The 15,119-nt window shown below is 44.8% G+C and overlaps 1 protein-coding gene across 1 annotated transcript; it reads left to right on the top strand.

The window, feature by feature from the left end:
* Positions 1–383: 383 nt before the first annotated feature.
* DCTN2 (dynactin subunit 2) lies at positions 384–13,935 on the top strand. Its single transcript, XM_032945901.2, has 14 exons — positions 384–551; positions 2,567–2,635; positions 5,587–5,683; positions 6,199–6,260; positions 7,011–7,109; positions 7,207–7,367; positions 7,939–8,089; positions 8,739–8,804; positions 8,936–8,974; positions 9,401–9,478; positions 10,068–10,139; positions 11,024–11,126; positions 11,707–11,798; positions 11,921–13,935. The coding sequence occupies exons 1-14, from the start codon at positions 516–518 to the stop codon at positions 12,005–12,007; spliced, it is 1,212 nt and encodes a 403-aa protein (XP_032801792.1). The 5' UTR covers positions 384–515; the 3' UTR covers positions 12,008–13,935.
* The last annotated feature ends 1,184 nt before the right edge of the window (positions 13,936–15,119 follow it).

Here is a 15,119-nt window from a genome sequence, read left to right as displayed (position 1 = left end):
TGGCTCTACGCCTTATGGTCCTGAAAACTAAATTTCCCTGTAACAAGAATAAACCGTATGGGTTGACAGGTATGCAGTAGAGTACCGCCTCCTCCCCCCCCCTTTCTTACCTACGTATATAACGGTTGTCCCACCTGATGAGGATCGCTTGTGTTGCGATCGAAACGTCGTAATTTGTTTTATTTTCTTTGGTTTTATTTCTACCTACGTGACTTTACCGAAAGAACCAAAGAGTATGGATTCCTGCAGTCACGAAAACTTCAAATCTAGAATTACCGCATTTAGTTTTCGAAAAGCGCAGGGGGCGGGGTTACTCAGCCAGGGGGGCGGGGTTATCCTGATAGGGGGCGGGGTTATCATGTGTGGAGGGGGCGGGAACGTGGCCACAGGGCTTGGCGTGAGTTCTCGCGAGATTTCGTGGCTTCGGTGTCAACGGGGCGCTGTCTCAGCGGTGATCAACAGCGGCGGTAGCTTCACGTTTTAAAAACATCGACAATCGCAGCGGATCGCAAGCCATGGCCGACCCCAAGTACGCGAACCTCCCAGGAATTGTAAGTGCGCCTTCCCTCAGGCGCGACGCCCCTCGGGTTGACACGGCCGGTTTGGGCCTAGCCTACGGTGGGAGTCCTCGGTGTTGTCTAGTGGGGTTGCCCGTGAGAACGCGCCTCTGGGCCCGCTGGCGGTGACGTGAGACGGTCTTCCCTCTTTACCTCGGAGTCCGTTGAAGAGTAATAACAATGCTTATTGTGATCGTGTGGATTTTCTAGCCGTGACAGTCATACTGTTGTTTTTTTTTGGAGATTCATGTTTTTGGATGCTCGGTAAATCCATCTTTCGTTATCAATAGCCTGAATTATGTTTGTCTTTGTATATAAATACCTTACGGAGTGTCAAGACACCATTTGTTTAGTTAATTTCCATTGGTTATATTGACAAGCCATCAGCATCTGGGATGGCTCTGTTCGTGTGCTTATGCCTTTGCCAATTACCAAATCACACGGAATTCGTCCTATTTCGCACCTCCGATTAGCACGGTTGGCTACGTACGGTGCTAAAGAAGTTCAACATATTTCGTCATACTTCGGAAGTTAAGGTTTGAGCCTGATTATTACAGTATTTGAATGAGAGACTGGCTGCGAATTTCAGATGTTGTAGCTTGGGTTGTCAGGGGACCGGGAGAGGGCGGTAAAGCAATGGATTTTTCATCAATCTGTACGGAGCTTTGGGCGTTATCCATCCCCTATGTGCGGTGAGTTTTCTCCCGGTTCTTTGGTTGCTTCCCTCATACATCGTGCTTTGATAGTAGAACAAGGGGAGAGCCCTACATTGGGAAGTTCAGCGTTTCTGTTTTAATGAAGTATAATAATTACATTAGTTAGATCGCATGGGAAGCCTTTATACACATTTTCAGTCAATTAAATCCTACATTGGAATGTTTGACCACTTAATCTTAAATTAATTATAACGCGGATATAAGTAGTAAAATGCAAAGGCACTTTGCTACTGGCCCCATTGCAATCAGCCACTAAGGCCAGTCCGTTACATTTCTTTATGCATCGAAATGTACTGCATAGGAGGTGTGGTATATATTACAAATAATGATGATTAAGCTGCAAATAATTGTTAAACTGAAGAGTTTAGGCGTTTACGCTAATAAACTGTCTGACTTTCTGTACATGATGCCACTGGGTCTCGAATGTTTACCTTATAGTAGACATTGTCAATAAATATCCCCAGTGGAGATTTCACGAACTCGTCAGAAAAAGAAAATTATACAAGAATGCGTGTGAAATAATGCACTGGGAATGTGTTCACCAGTATTATGTACTGTATTTAAATGCGTGATATGTGCATTAATTCGGCAAGTTACTACCAAGGAAGATGACCTAAGTTATAATAACGTTATCTTCCTCAAACGTTAAGCAGAGTAATGTGAGCCTGACAATTGGTGAAAATCATTGGCAGAGATCCATGGTCAGGTACACGAGGGTGGTGGACTTGGTTGTGTCTTTGTGGGTCCAATAAACATTTGTTTTACAATGCTGCTGTATTTTTTTACATTGTGTCTGTGTTTGTGTCTTCTGTGACTGTCCATATCCCTACCTCTTTGTTTATTGTATTGTGTCTCTCTGTGCCTATATCTGAGTGTGCCTATGCACAGTAGGGGGCGCAGGTGGTGCATCTGCCATTCTTCTCAGCCAGTCAATCCATGGTACCTGGGGTCTGTTCCGTGACCTGCCAGCGAGTGTTCGACACTTCAAGTGGCCTTAAAGTGTACATAGCCTGGCACAAGCGGCGTGGTCACGTCACCGCCACTTAGTGGCAAATGGCGGATGTTGTTGTTGTGCTTATGCATGGGCTTGTATCTCCGTGTACATTATTTGTCTGTGTTTCCATATAATGTTGTGTTCACCTATTTATCTTTCAATGTGTTTTTGTGTGTATCTGTTCATGTGACTGTTTCTGTGTCGGTATCTGCATGTGTCTCTGTGCACCTTTGTGTGTCTGTATGTTGTGACTCAATGTCTTTGTTTTTGTCTTTGCTTCTCCGTATGTTGTTGAGAAGGCCCTCAACGAGCCGGATGTGTTCGAGACGACAGATTTACCCGAGGACGACCAAGCACAGTTTGAGTCCGTGAGTCACTCTCTACAGCACAGTCAAACTCTGTACTGCACTCCTTCCAAAACCACCACCAATCACCCTGCACCACAACCACTACTGCAAAATCAACATCACCAAAGCACCCTACAGCATTGGCAAAGCACTTGAACACCGATATCAAGTACCTCTTTTCCAACAGATGTCTTAAGTCAGACTATCAACTTCAACCCCTGTCTTATCAAATGCCACTCCTATAGAATGTATCCATTTCCCCAGTGATTTCCACTCACTACCAATCTCATGCTAAGCGAGTGTTGTGGCACTGATCCAACCAGATGCATTCTTTTTTATTCAACCAAAACAGTTTTATTTTACATGTTTGTGATAAAAAAAATATGTATCACTTAATGCAATACAATTAGTGCACCAACACAGTCAATAAAAATGAATGCTTCTGATAATAGTTGCATCATTTTACCAGTAATGTCCTCAATTGTTGAGGCTTTTATAAGACGTGATGAGTGAGTAACACATCAAGGTTTGACGTGCCCTGCTTATGACCAATAACCATTTTTCTCGTGCTGTATGTGCCAATGTGTTACTATTTCTCTTCTCCTTTGTAACCTGGATGCTGTAGTTTGCTCAAGTAAGGTCAATTTCTTCCACTTTATCCTACTCTCTGAGCTGCATGATACCTCCCCGCTTGATGTCCCCTGCCCCCGTGCCAGTTGTAGAAACAGGCTATGTGAGCAGCATCAGTGAAACACGACCAAAAAGCGAAAGGGCCTCACTTCACAATGGAGAAGGACACACTCTTAGAAAACTGAGCACACTAGCTAACCAATAGCTAGTTTGCCCTAAACCCTACCCCCTCATGAACCATCCAGCCAGACCATAGGTTTAAAACTAGTGAACCCTAACAAACCAAATGTTTGCAATTCTCTTGAAACCTCATTAAGTAGCCAACCTTACCCCTATCCTTAACAAAGAGCCAACCAAACCATAGCATTAGCCTTAACAATAACAAACTAGCCAATAGAACACTTGGCTTACCCGTAACCATAACAAACAAACCAACCACTACCCCTAGCCTTAACAAATTGGTGAACCAAGCACTAACCCTAGCCAACTGGCTTGAGCACCAGCCCGACCGTGATCCACCACCAACGCTTCTCAAAGTTCCCTTTTCGCTTTTTGTTCGTTTTTTTGCTTTTGATGCTAACACTGCATGATGCGGTCATCTTTGTCGGTAGGAATAGTTTGCTTATTTTATTATAATTAGTTTTTTTTATTTATCCTCATTGAGCATTGCATGTAGAACTAATCACCCTTCCCCAATTTAACATAGGTTCATCTGATCATGTTAATATTCAATAATAATAGCCTTCATTATTTTTTAAGCAATTGTAATTCTAGAGATATTAAAGATTTTGCTTTAAGGTTTGTGTACTGTCGTGACTTAAAGCTTTCGTGACTGCAGGAATTCATATTCTTGGGTCTTTCGGTAAAGTCACATAGATAGGTTCAAAGAAAATAACAAAAAATTACAACTGCAACGTTTCGATCGCAACACAAGCGGTCGTCTTCCTGAAGATAGTTGTCTTCCTGAAGACAGTCGTCTTCCTGAAGGCGACTGTCTTCCTGAAGACGGCGGTCGTCTTCCTGAAGAGTCGTCTTCCTCAAGAGTCGTCTTCCTTAAGACGACTGATTGTGTTGCGATGGAAACGTTGTAGTTGTTATTTTTTGTTATTTTCTTTGAACCTATCTACGTGACTTTACCGAAAGACCCAATAATATTTGTGTACTCTGTCTATGAGTAAGCCATTCTTATAATCTTTGTACTAAACCTATTTGTTCTTAGCCCCCACCAACGGACTGCTAATGTTCTCTCGGTGTTCTAACTGACCACCTCTTATTCTTATCCTCCGCTTGGTTTGCTTTAAAACCTTCACTGTCTTCTCTGTGGATTCCAAAAGGAGCTGGTAAGGATGTTCTGGCACTGTCATCTTTGCACTTCTCTGAGTACTGAATGTGCATCTGGTCATTGAGATGCCAATAAACACATGCTTCATTGCAGTCTCAGGTGCTGCCATTATGTATATTTTTGCTCAGAAGATGCATATCAAGGATTAAAAAGCTCTTGCCTCGTAAATATATAGTCCAGGCTGTGTATTCGAGGTTGTCCAACGTGAGTTGAAAGCTCTTGTGTATGAGAAAAGACAACATTTATGGTCAAGAATGCAGCTGCTGTAGTGTTAGAGATGTTATAAAACATGAAGAGTAATGTGCTATAATGGCACGTCTAACAATATTTTAAAAGTATATTCATGAACAAAACTTCAAACTCATGTTGGGCATCACAGGGCGCTCAGCAGAGATGTTAATATACAAAACAAGAGCTATTTGGTTTTTGAGTTTTCCTCGTTAAATTTTTATAAAGAAAGGCTTTTATTACTTAATTGATCATTTCCCATTAATTTATTTAAGAAATGAAAGTTTTATGTAACTAAAACCCGTTAGAATTGAATAATGAGAGTAGTTATAAGTTACAGCCCTTCGCCCATTGGTGGATGTAGGCATCGCCACGATGTTTCAGGTGGTCATGGGGGTTTTTGGACCATACTTCACGCTGGTGAAGGTTGGTCAACTTGAGCGGGGGCGGGGGCGGTGCCCAAGTCTGGTTCGGATATGTCTTACCACTAACTTTAGCTGTGGCCAGGAATGAAACTCATCTGATTTCACATAGCAGTGCACTAACCACTGTGCAACAGCTTCACCTATATAAATGTATGTGGCATAGGATTGCCTTCCTCTGTCCGCACGGCGAGGTGGTTGTTAATCTTTCTGAGCCACGTTGGTAAGCCTGCAACGCCGGTTGACGTTTGTAAATTAGGGGGAGCAGCCTTGTTCGCAATCATCGTCGGTGCACGTTTTTTCTGAGCTGGGCACCATCTCCTTGCTCCCCCACCATCCTTCCCCTGCAGGAGGAGCTGAACAGTGTGAGCGTGGAGCGCATCGTCGTGAGTCCCAACGCGGCGTTCGACGAGTTCAAGGAAAAGCATGTCTCCTCGAAGGACACGGGTACCATGCAGCAGCCCACTCGCTCGCTCGCGCACGTACGCACACATAAACGTATGCTCACACACACGCGTGTGTAAATGTACACAACTTTACACTCGCACACTGGCACACAAACGCAAGCTCGCATCTGCAGCACTTGCAAGCTCACACACTAACATTCACATATGCTCATCCATGCACTTAAACGTATGCTTGCACGCACACGCAAATGCACACTCGCAGGTGCGCGCACACATGCTTACGCATGAACACAATACACACAAACTCAAGCACGCACCTACAAATGCCCACAAGCTTTGGCGTGAATATACAAGTACATACACACCTGCTTCTGCATATGCACACATGCAGATACATGCATGCCATCACACACTCGCATCACGCATGATCATGTACACCCGCACATACATCCACTGTAGCCATTAATCGGTGTGTGTAGAACTCCATATTTGTGACTCTTTGTAAACACCTGTTCCGTGCACTCTATAGCTGTTACTTTTCTTCCATTTGTGCAGATTTTTCCGATAGGATAAGCAAGGGACGCAGAACTGGATACGAGGCCGGGGATTATGAAATGGTGAGTGAGTGGTCATGCGTTGAAAACCACATGGAATGTTGACACTGTACTCTGTACAATACAATATTAACTTTATTTATAAATAATGCACATGTGGCCACGTTGCAAATAGTGGGGATGTCTGCATCCTTGGGAGCTTGAAAAAAAATATATTCATAAGAGGGGAACGGGTGTGAATAGCTTACAGGAAATAGATGGAAAGTAGATGAGTATGTGGTAAAGGTTAGAAGGATGACCCATCACAGAGACTGTCATAGGCAGAGGAGAAGAAGAACGTCCTGAGCCTGGACTTAAACAGGAGGCGGGAATTCGAAGTGCAGAGAGCCTGGGAGAGGAGTGAAGTCACATTATTGCTTAACTGGCTGAGTTCACTGAATCGTACAAACAAGATGGAAAACAAACATTATAGCACACTGTAGGAATGAGGCAAAAAATAATTCTTGAATTGATTCACAAATTTCTTAGAAGGAGGGTTGTCAAGGGGGCATTTTCTTTGTATGCTGTGTGTGGTGTGTGCCATATATATTTTGTGCATGTGCTGTGTGTTCTGTGCGTGTTGTGTGCTGTCTGCTGTACGAGCTGTACATTACTGCAACCCGAGAGTGCTGTTATGTGCGTGGGGCGTATGTTGTGTGTTGTGCATATGCTTTGTACGTTACATGTGCTATTTGTTCTCTGCATGGCCTACGCTGCGCTCATTGTCATACCGGCTATGTGTCACCATAACACGTCTGTGCTATGTCTCGGCAGCTGGAAGATGGAAGCAAGGCCAAGGAGACGCCACAGCAGTGGTACCAGCGTCTGCAGCACGAGATCCGAGAGCTGGCTGAGGAGGTGCAGTCAGTGCAGGTGCGATCCTAGTGTGTACACGCGCTCACACGCGCACGTGCACACATGCACGCTTGTTTATGACCCGTGCGTACAAACTCCGCCTATCTCGTACCAGACGCTGGCACAAGACACGGATAAGGAGGACAAGCTGAGCCCCGTGGTGCTGTCGGAGCAGGTCTCTGGGCTCCGGCAGCAGCTGGCTTCACTGCAGTTAGAGCGATCGCTAGGCCCCCATGCCTCCCTTGACCTGGCCGACCCCCACGGAGCGCTTGCCAAGTAAGGATCACTTCTGGACCCCAAGACTACGATACCACCCCATTCCCGTATTCTTTAAAGCAGGAGTGTGCAATCTTTTCTTTACCAACGGTGAATATAAAATTCAAATACCTTGGATGGGCCACATATTAACACACACCTTGTCGCTTTTCCATGAATAATGTGAAAACTAACATGCGTGTCGACCTCATTTTAAAGAGGGCCTTGAAGTGACGGAGGTGACAGAGCGCGCTAAAATTATAAACGCATGGATGCAAAGTCAAAATGTAATTTTCTTGCACCCGATTAGTGCAGCTAAGATGCTTGCAGTTATGTATAAATATAATTTCTGGGACGGTTTCTAGGGGTCAATAATATATATGGTATGTAATTTTGAATCTTATATATAAATGAAAAAAAAATATAGCTGATTTATGGAATGACTATAATTACAAAAGTAAACGTCCATGTTTGGAGATTGATTGTGACTGGTTTGGCTCCACGTAGGGATTGCTGGATGTCACTAAATGCGCCGTGCCAATCTCCTCCTTGCTCCCTCTTCTCTTCCCCTCTTCCCTCCGGCCTATGTCAGGCGGCTGCTGACTCAGCTGGACACGCTGAAGAGTGGGCGCCCTGACGGTGCCGAGCCCAAGGGCTCTGGCAAGGCTGGCGGGGACGGCGCCATCATCACATACGAGCTGCTCTACCGGCCTGAGCACGACAAGTTCCAGCACGTGGCCAAGGTGTGTGACCACCGCCCATAACGCTCGCTCACTGATAGGCAGATGCACGCACGTGCGCACATACGTGCACACAGAGAAACATGTAAACACGTACTTGCATTAACACAGATGCCCACACACGCAGACACTTGCATGCACGCCCTCAAACACAGAAACAAAGCTTTTCACACTGACGCATGCACACATAGGATAAAAACACACAGATGCATAATCATACGCAATTACCTCCTTTACACAGTACAACCTAGCCGTGCCAGGGCCGTGCCGAGAAAACCCCGGTGCGGATCAGGAGGTGCCAGGTTGTGTCTCCATTTCAAAACCCGAGCCGTGCAGGCGACGTCCTTCATAATGAATCAGTCAAGTCGTATGTAGATGCAACAAATGACAAAAATGGCCACAACTTATGGTGAAAATTATTCTGCTCACGGGTGGTCTTGCTTTAGCTCGAGCCAGATTAAGATGTCTTGTGAGGCCAGAGTATCATGTTTTTTTTTTCTGGTTCGGCTCATCCAGTAGCTCGTGTAAAACCACCTTTACGTGAGGGCCTGGCACTGGTATGGGAAATGGGCAAATGACAGAGAAATACACCAACACCACTACATACACAGAGATGGTGATTTGGTGCTGCCCCGCATGCCATCTGCCCTAGGCGGCCGACATGGAGAAGAGGCTGAGCGAGCTCGAGGCGGTGGTTGGGAAGGCTCCAGACAAGCCGGTAAACCTCGGTGGCACTCCATGGTTTCTCATTGCACATGCACGGCGCAGATGGCACTTGAGTGGGGCGTGCGAAGGCGTTGTGTGTATGTACGTGTACATGCGTGCACGTGTCTATCTTTTTATTAACAGAACCCCATCGCTGTTGGCTTGCAGAGTTCAACTGTCATGGTAAGTTTAAAACAATTTCATGCCACTTTAGAGTGACTGGGTAATTATTCGGTGTGTAACGATGATCATCATTAGAAATGCTTTGGCAACGAAGGCCCGTGGCGCCAAAAACAAGTGTCCACAATCCACCGCTTTGTAGAACGCCTGCAAAGTTAGGCCTCTGCCACAACAGATAGTGGTGATGTGGAGCGATATTGACAATGTGGTGCTGATGTAGTTTTGAACTGATGATGATGTTGGTCATGTTTTGGTCATGTGGTAATGATGTGGTAGTAATGTGGTGATATGGGATAATGTTGGTGATATGGTGTTGTAGTAGAGCCATTTTAGTTATGTAGTTAAACAGAGCGATGTTGGTAATGTACTGATGATCATGACGTGATGGTAACGTGTTGACGTAATCTCTGCTGCTGCTGTGTGAAACAGGGGGCCTTAGAGCTAATGCAGCTGAGGTTGGGAGTCTTGGACCCGGCCAACCTGGACCAAATCGAGGCTCGGCTGCAGGTTCGGATCTCCCCCTCTCTCGGCGACACCTGTGCTGCCCTAGGACAATTTAAATTCCTATTGTACTTGTAAACCCCTTTTATCAATCGACTGCTGGGTGAGAGCCTCCCACACCATACCGGTCGTGAGAGAATTGACCATTATTGGCAATGCTGGTCAGTGTGGTTTGGTGAAGGCGGGGAGCATAGACGATTGAGCATAGAACTGCCGTCTGTTGCACAGCACGTAGCGCTGCAGCCGGTCACCTGCCTGTGCCTCGTAGTCATCCATCCAAGCACTATCCAGGCTACTCCATGCGAAGTTTCTGAGTTATCCTTGCTTAGATGCTATGTTCCCAGATAAAAGTAAAAAATTATGGTATTGGCTTCAATGTCAACTACCTTGGCGCCACATGCATGAGCTGCTGCGGTGTTTCGTGAATGCGAATCTGGCATTCAGCAGGAGTTGGTGAGCACAGCGCTGTCATCTCGTAATTGGCGAGGTGTCTCGGCAGAGATGTGCATACGGCACAACTGGTGATGTTCGGTGTTTCGCAGACGTAGTGCATGCAACAGCCGATCGTGGTGTGAACGGAGCTCTCTCTTGGCAGGGCGTGCTGGGAAAGTTGAACGAGGTGACCAAACAGAAGGATTACGCGGAGGAGGCTGAGACCCAGAGCAAGGTGAGGTGCATTAACACGTTTTATTGGAAGCCAGAACCTAACAAAAAAAACTGCTTTTGTCTTGTAGATTAATACCGATTGCTGTGTGTCCCGTATTCTCCGACTTGGGTTTGGGGATTCATGAATAAGTAGCAGGAAGTGATGTTGCAGTAACGTCACTGCAGCACACCTGACTTATTTTGTAAGATTGTGACATGTTCTTTTGGTTGTGCCTGTGCCTATTACATGTGTAATGTTTCACCTCTGAGTGCAGTGTTTCTTAACTCACTACCCCTCATCGTACAACTTTAATTTAATTATCACTGTATAACAAAAAAATTGTTCCTGGGTAGTAAGTGTTATTTCCTAATTGCTTATGCCTCAAAAGTACAGAAAATGGCTATTATTCCCCACAAACTTTGCTTTTGTGACCAGGACAGTGATATTTTTAAATGTACCTATTTTCAATGAGAAAACGTGGTGTGCATTTGTGTCATTCCTTCACGTAAAGTCCTGGTCACAAAAGCAAAGTTTTTGGGGAACAATAAGTCATTTTCTATACTTTTGAGGCATAAGCAATTAAAAAATAACACTACCCAGGGACAAAAATCGTGTTACATAGTGAATTACCAATGCACGTATATGTATGTGTGTGAATGTGGGGGGAGTGGTAGTAGTTTAGTAGGTAGCGCATTCTCCTACGTACTCGATGACCTGAGTTCAAGTCCCGCTCACGGCCAACATCAGTGATTAATGTCTGAACCAGCCCTGGTCCTCGCCGAGGTACACTCAGCCGTAAATTAGTTTCTGGTGTAGTGTATAAACATTCCTCCTCGTGCACCGTTCCAGCCTTCATCGTCTGCTACAGGTCATACGGGGATCTTTGTTTTTGTGTGTTTGTGCAGGTGACTAAGCTGTATGAGATGATGGAACGGTGGGACTCTGTGGCAGACGCTCTGCCCCGTGTTGCGGAGCGACTCCGTGCACTCAAAGAGCTCCATGAGCAAGGTGCTCTCATTGGCTCCGCAAAGAGCTCCACTCCCCCCCCCTCCCCCCATGACCACACCCACCCTGCCATTAAGACACCCATCCAGACATTACCAGGCCCTATCTTACCCTTGGCTAGGTCCACTCAGCCATGACATCAACCTCTATTTCGATCACATCAACATCACTGCATGCATTTATGCATCTTCGTAGTATATGCCTGTGATACACATAGGTGACTCACAAATCTGTCAGCCTGTAAGGTTGCCACAAGATGGCAGTACAGCTAGTGAGTTCATAAGTGTTGTCCCCTTGTATTTGTGGGTTTGCTTAAGGTATCTTTTTCTCTTTTGTGTTTTTGCCTACCCAAAAATACACCCCCTTAAAAAGGGAGTGAATCAAACATCACGAACGAGGACCCTCATGAAAAGATTTTTGAGCATTTACTGCTTAAATTACATGAGTATTTATGATCTTTATTATAAACCTTACAGTATGGACCGTACAGTCCAGAATCTCAATTTGCTCAACTCATGTCGAATATATGTGTACTGTTATCGTCTTATACGTGTTGTTTCGGTTTTGTCATTCTGTGATGCAGCAATGCAGTTCGGGCAGCTGCTGAGTCACCTGGAGTCAACCCAGCACATGATCTCAAGCTCCGTGCAGACCAACTCCTCGCTGCTGGCCCAGGTAAGCCCACCCTGGTGACCTCCATTGACCCCAACGATTCCTTGTGCCGTCGTGCATTAATCGGCGTCACGCGTCGCGTTTCCGATGGATGTTCCACAGCATGCTCTTCTTTTCCCCCACAGCTCAACAAGACGATGAAGGACAACGCCAGTTCCATCGAGAAGAACTTCAAAGGCCTCGAGTCGAGGATGCGCTCGCTGTGCGAGTGAGGCTCGTACGCTCCTCCCTTCTCTTCCGCCCGCCCAGCCTCGCTCGTCCGTGCGCCCGCACCTATTTGTTCGCCCGCCCTCACTTTGTCTGCTCGCTGATATAACTGTCCTCCCGGCCCCGCTCGAGCAGTGGTGGATTGTGGCACCAGGTTGAGGAGACTACAAACTTCCGTCTTCGGTTTTGCAGTCTCAGGTGATGTGCATAAATTGATTTGTTGAGTAACAGGTAGGTATGTGGTGATTCCCACCCCCTGCCCCAGCAAGTCAATGAACTGTTCGAATTAACGATGTCCATTTCGACATTGGCATTTAGCTCCTGAACGTATTGCCATACGAAAGAGTAGATTGAATTGTTTCGACTCCGTTTTGCGATTTAATTTGAAAATCCCTATCGTAATTTTTTTTAGTTTGTATCATTGTCAATTGCACCATTACTTAAAAGTAACATGAATCTATATTCTCCTTAAATTGCAAATAATTGTTTATGCTGCATGTATCATGAGATTGAGGATACATTTGAATCGATGGATACATGCATCGTTATTTGCTAAATAACTGGAATTTGAAGGCAGTGGCTTCATCATCTTCACCATCGGCATTTTCTCCACCAGATGAGCACACTTAGCCCATGCCACTTCCCAGGAGAACTGGCCAGATGGGAGCCCAGCTCCCACCGGTGCATCGTCATCATCATCGTCATCGTGCATTACCTTTGTATTCCAATCATCAGTCATTCCATTTTTGCAACAACAATTGAGACTGGGACACACGAGGTGGAGTTTGTGGCCTCGTCGAATTTTGGTGTGACCCTCTGCTACTGCCTCCCACCCTTGCAAGTGGCGTCCGAGAGTCCCAAGCCAGACTTGCACTCCCACGCTCGTGGCCGTCAATTATTGATTCACGTTTGATTGCAAATATTTCCTCTTATTAAAGTGTGCTGTGGTTAGCATGAAACCAATACTGTATATTAAAAAGTACTTTTGACATATCCGTCAATTGATGTTGAGGGTGTAATTGCAGTGAAGGAAAGAAAAAAGAGGCACCATTTTGCAGAAATGCACCCACAAAAAATGTGCATCACACGGAGTAATATTTAAATACATTTACATGTGGACAGCCGTGTAGAGACAGTCCTAACTCGCATTACCTCATGGAACACGGAGTCGTTTATAGCTATTTTCCAATCGACGAACAAGCTGCAACTGTGCCATGCCGAGCCAGCCTGGCACAGTTTAGGGGGCAACAAATTTTTACAATGCAGAAGGCAAGCCGTGCCACTGATGTCACAAAGAATGTGTCATTCGCTTCACCCCTGGCAGTGTTTGACCCCAAACCAGATTAAGATGTGAGGATGGTATATCAGGTTGCTTCTGGCTTGGCACAGAAAATAGTGAAATTTCACCTGTTATGGTAGGGCTTTGTGCTGGTTCATGTCGGATGTTGCTGGTGGAAAAGGGGTATCAGTGGTTGAAACGTAATTTCAGGAGGTGGCTTTCAGACAGACGAGCTTACTTGTGGCTCCATCTTGGCCTATTAGGAAAGGTGTTTTATATTTTAATGTCAAATGATGCAACAGCTTTTATCATGTCAAACAGACATCTCAACAACCCAGAAATCCATGCTGTTGAATTCCTGCCTCAGTTGAAGTACAGGCTCAAGACCTTCCACTTTTACTACGCTCCCAAGTGTGGTGACGTATGGTCAATTAACCCCCATGATTAAAAATGGGAAGGTCATCCAGCCGTGTGGATTAATAAAGGGCTGTACATTGTTATTTTTGGTCTAAATTATATACAGTGTGTTTACTGTGTACAGTGTCTTGAGATGCAGTCACAATTAGACCCGATATGAATCCAAATTGTATCTAAACCACTGCTGTCTATACGCTTCGGCTTGTCAGCAAAATAAAAAAAACACTATGTACTTTACCAACTTGAGTGTATCAGGTTTACATGGACGTGTCCACACTGCAGCTGCCTTCACATGCCAGGCGGGAAAGACGCAACAAGACCCTCATTTTTATTGAGCTCCAATTTTATGCGTTTTATTACTCAAACAATTGAATAACACGAAAAAAGTTGGAGATAAGTCTTACCTTTGCTCCCATGTGTGTTGCTGGGCTGGAGTTAGCCTTAGCACGGTGGAGGAATTTTTTATACAAATAGTAAATATAAATGTTTTCGATAATTTTTGTGTGAAAACTATCGTCAAAATTCCCACTTTCCTTGGACATAGCATATGAGGCTTAAACCCAATGCAGGGAATAAACGTACTGATAAATAGCATGTTGGCTACATTCAGATAAGCTTTTTTGGTGAAAAAGTCAACGTTTATTTTCAAATATAGCACATTAAGCCTGAACACGAAGGGGGGAATCGACTTATTTTTAAAGAAAAGTAAATGTTGGCCACTTTTGGCTAAAAATTAAGAACATTTATTTTTTCCAGTTTCTTCAAACTGAAAAAAAACCCCAGGGTCCTTTTCTGATTTCAGTCCAGATGAATTGGCATGCAATCATACAGCATTCGAAGAAAATGAGGAAAACCAGTGATGGATCGATCACTTCTGTGAAAAAGATCTTCATAGCTCATCGGATTCCTGAAGTCTAAATAAAGATTTGGATTTTTAAGTAGAAGAAAAAATCATCTATTTCTCGTGACTAAATTTCACCATCATGATCATAGTTTGCGTCACAGCCCCGTTACCTTAAACATGTAATGTTAACACTGCCAGTCTATTTTTTGTTTAAAGTAAATTTTTGTCAAAGGAAAAGGAGTGTTGTTATTCAGTGTGGATGTATAGACACGAAATAACAACACTGGTTTGTCACGAAGAGGAAAGATGGATCTTGGCGTTTCAATCGACTAAAAATATATATAATCTCTCCTAAACATCGACATCGTGTTACATGAAATCCACGCCACCACGGGGAGAACATGCACACTCCAAATATACAGCATGCGTCAGGTCGGGGTCAAACCCACGACCTCCTGCATACCAGGCGAGGGAGATAACATCGCCACCGATGTAATATTATAAACAACAACGGTGGGCCTTTTTGTTGTTGTTGTTGAAAATGGGAACACCAAACGGCTTATCTAACGTGGACTGC

The sequence above is a fragment of the Petromyzon marinus genome, chromosome 4 (assembly GCF_048934315.1).
Source record: "Petromyzon marinus isolate PM22_M1 ecotype Great Lakes invasive population chromosome 4, UKy_Petmar_22M1.pri1.0, whole genome shotgun sequence".
Taxonomy (NCBI): Eukaryota; Metazoa; Chordata; class Hyperoartia; order Petromyzontiformes; family Petromyzontidae; genus Petromyzon; species Petromyzon marinus.
Note: the sequence above shows the minus strand (reverse complement) of the source record. Positions and strands in the feature narration are given on the sequence as shown.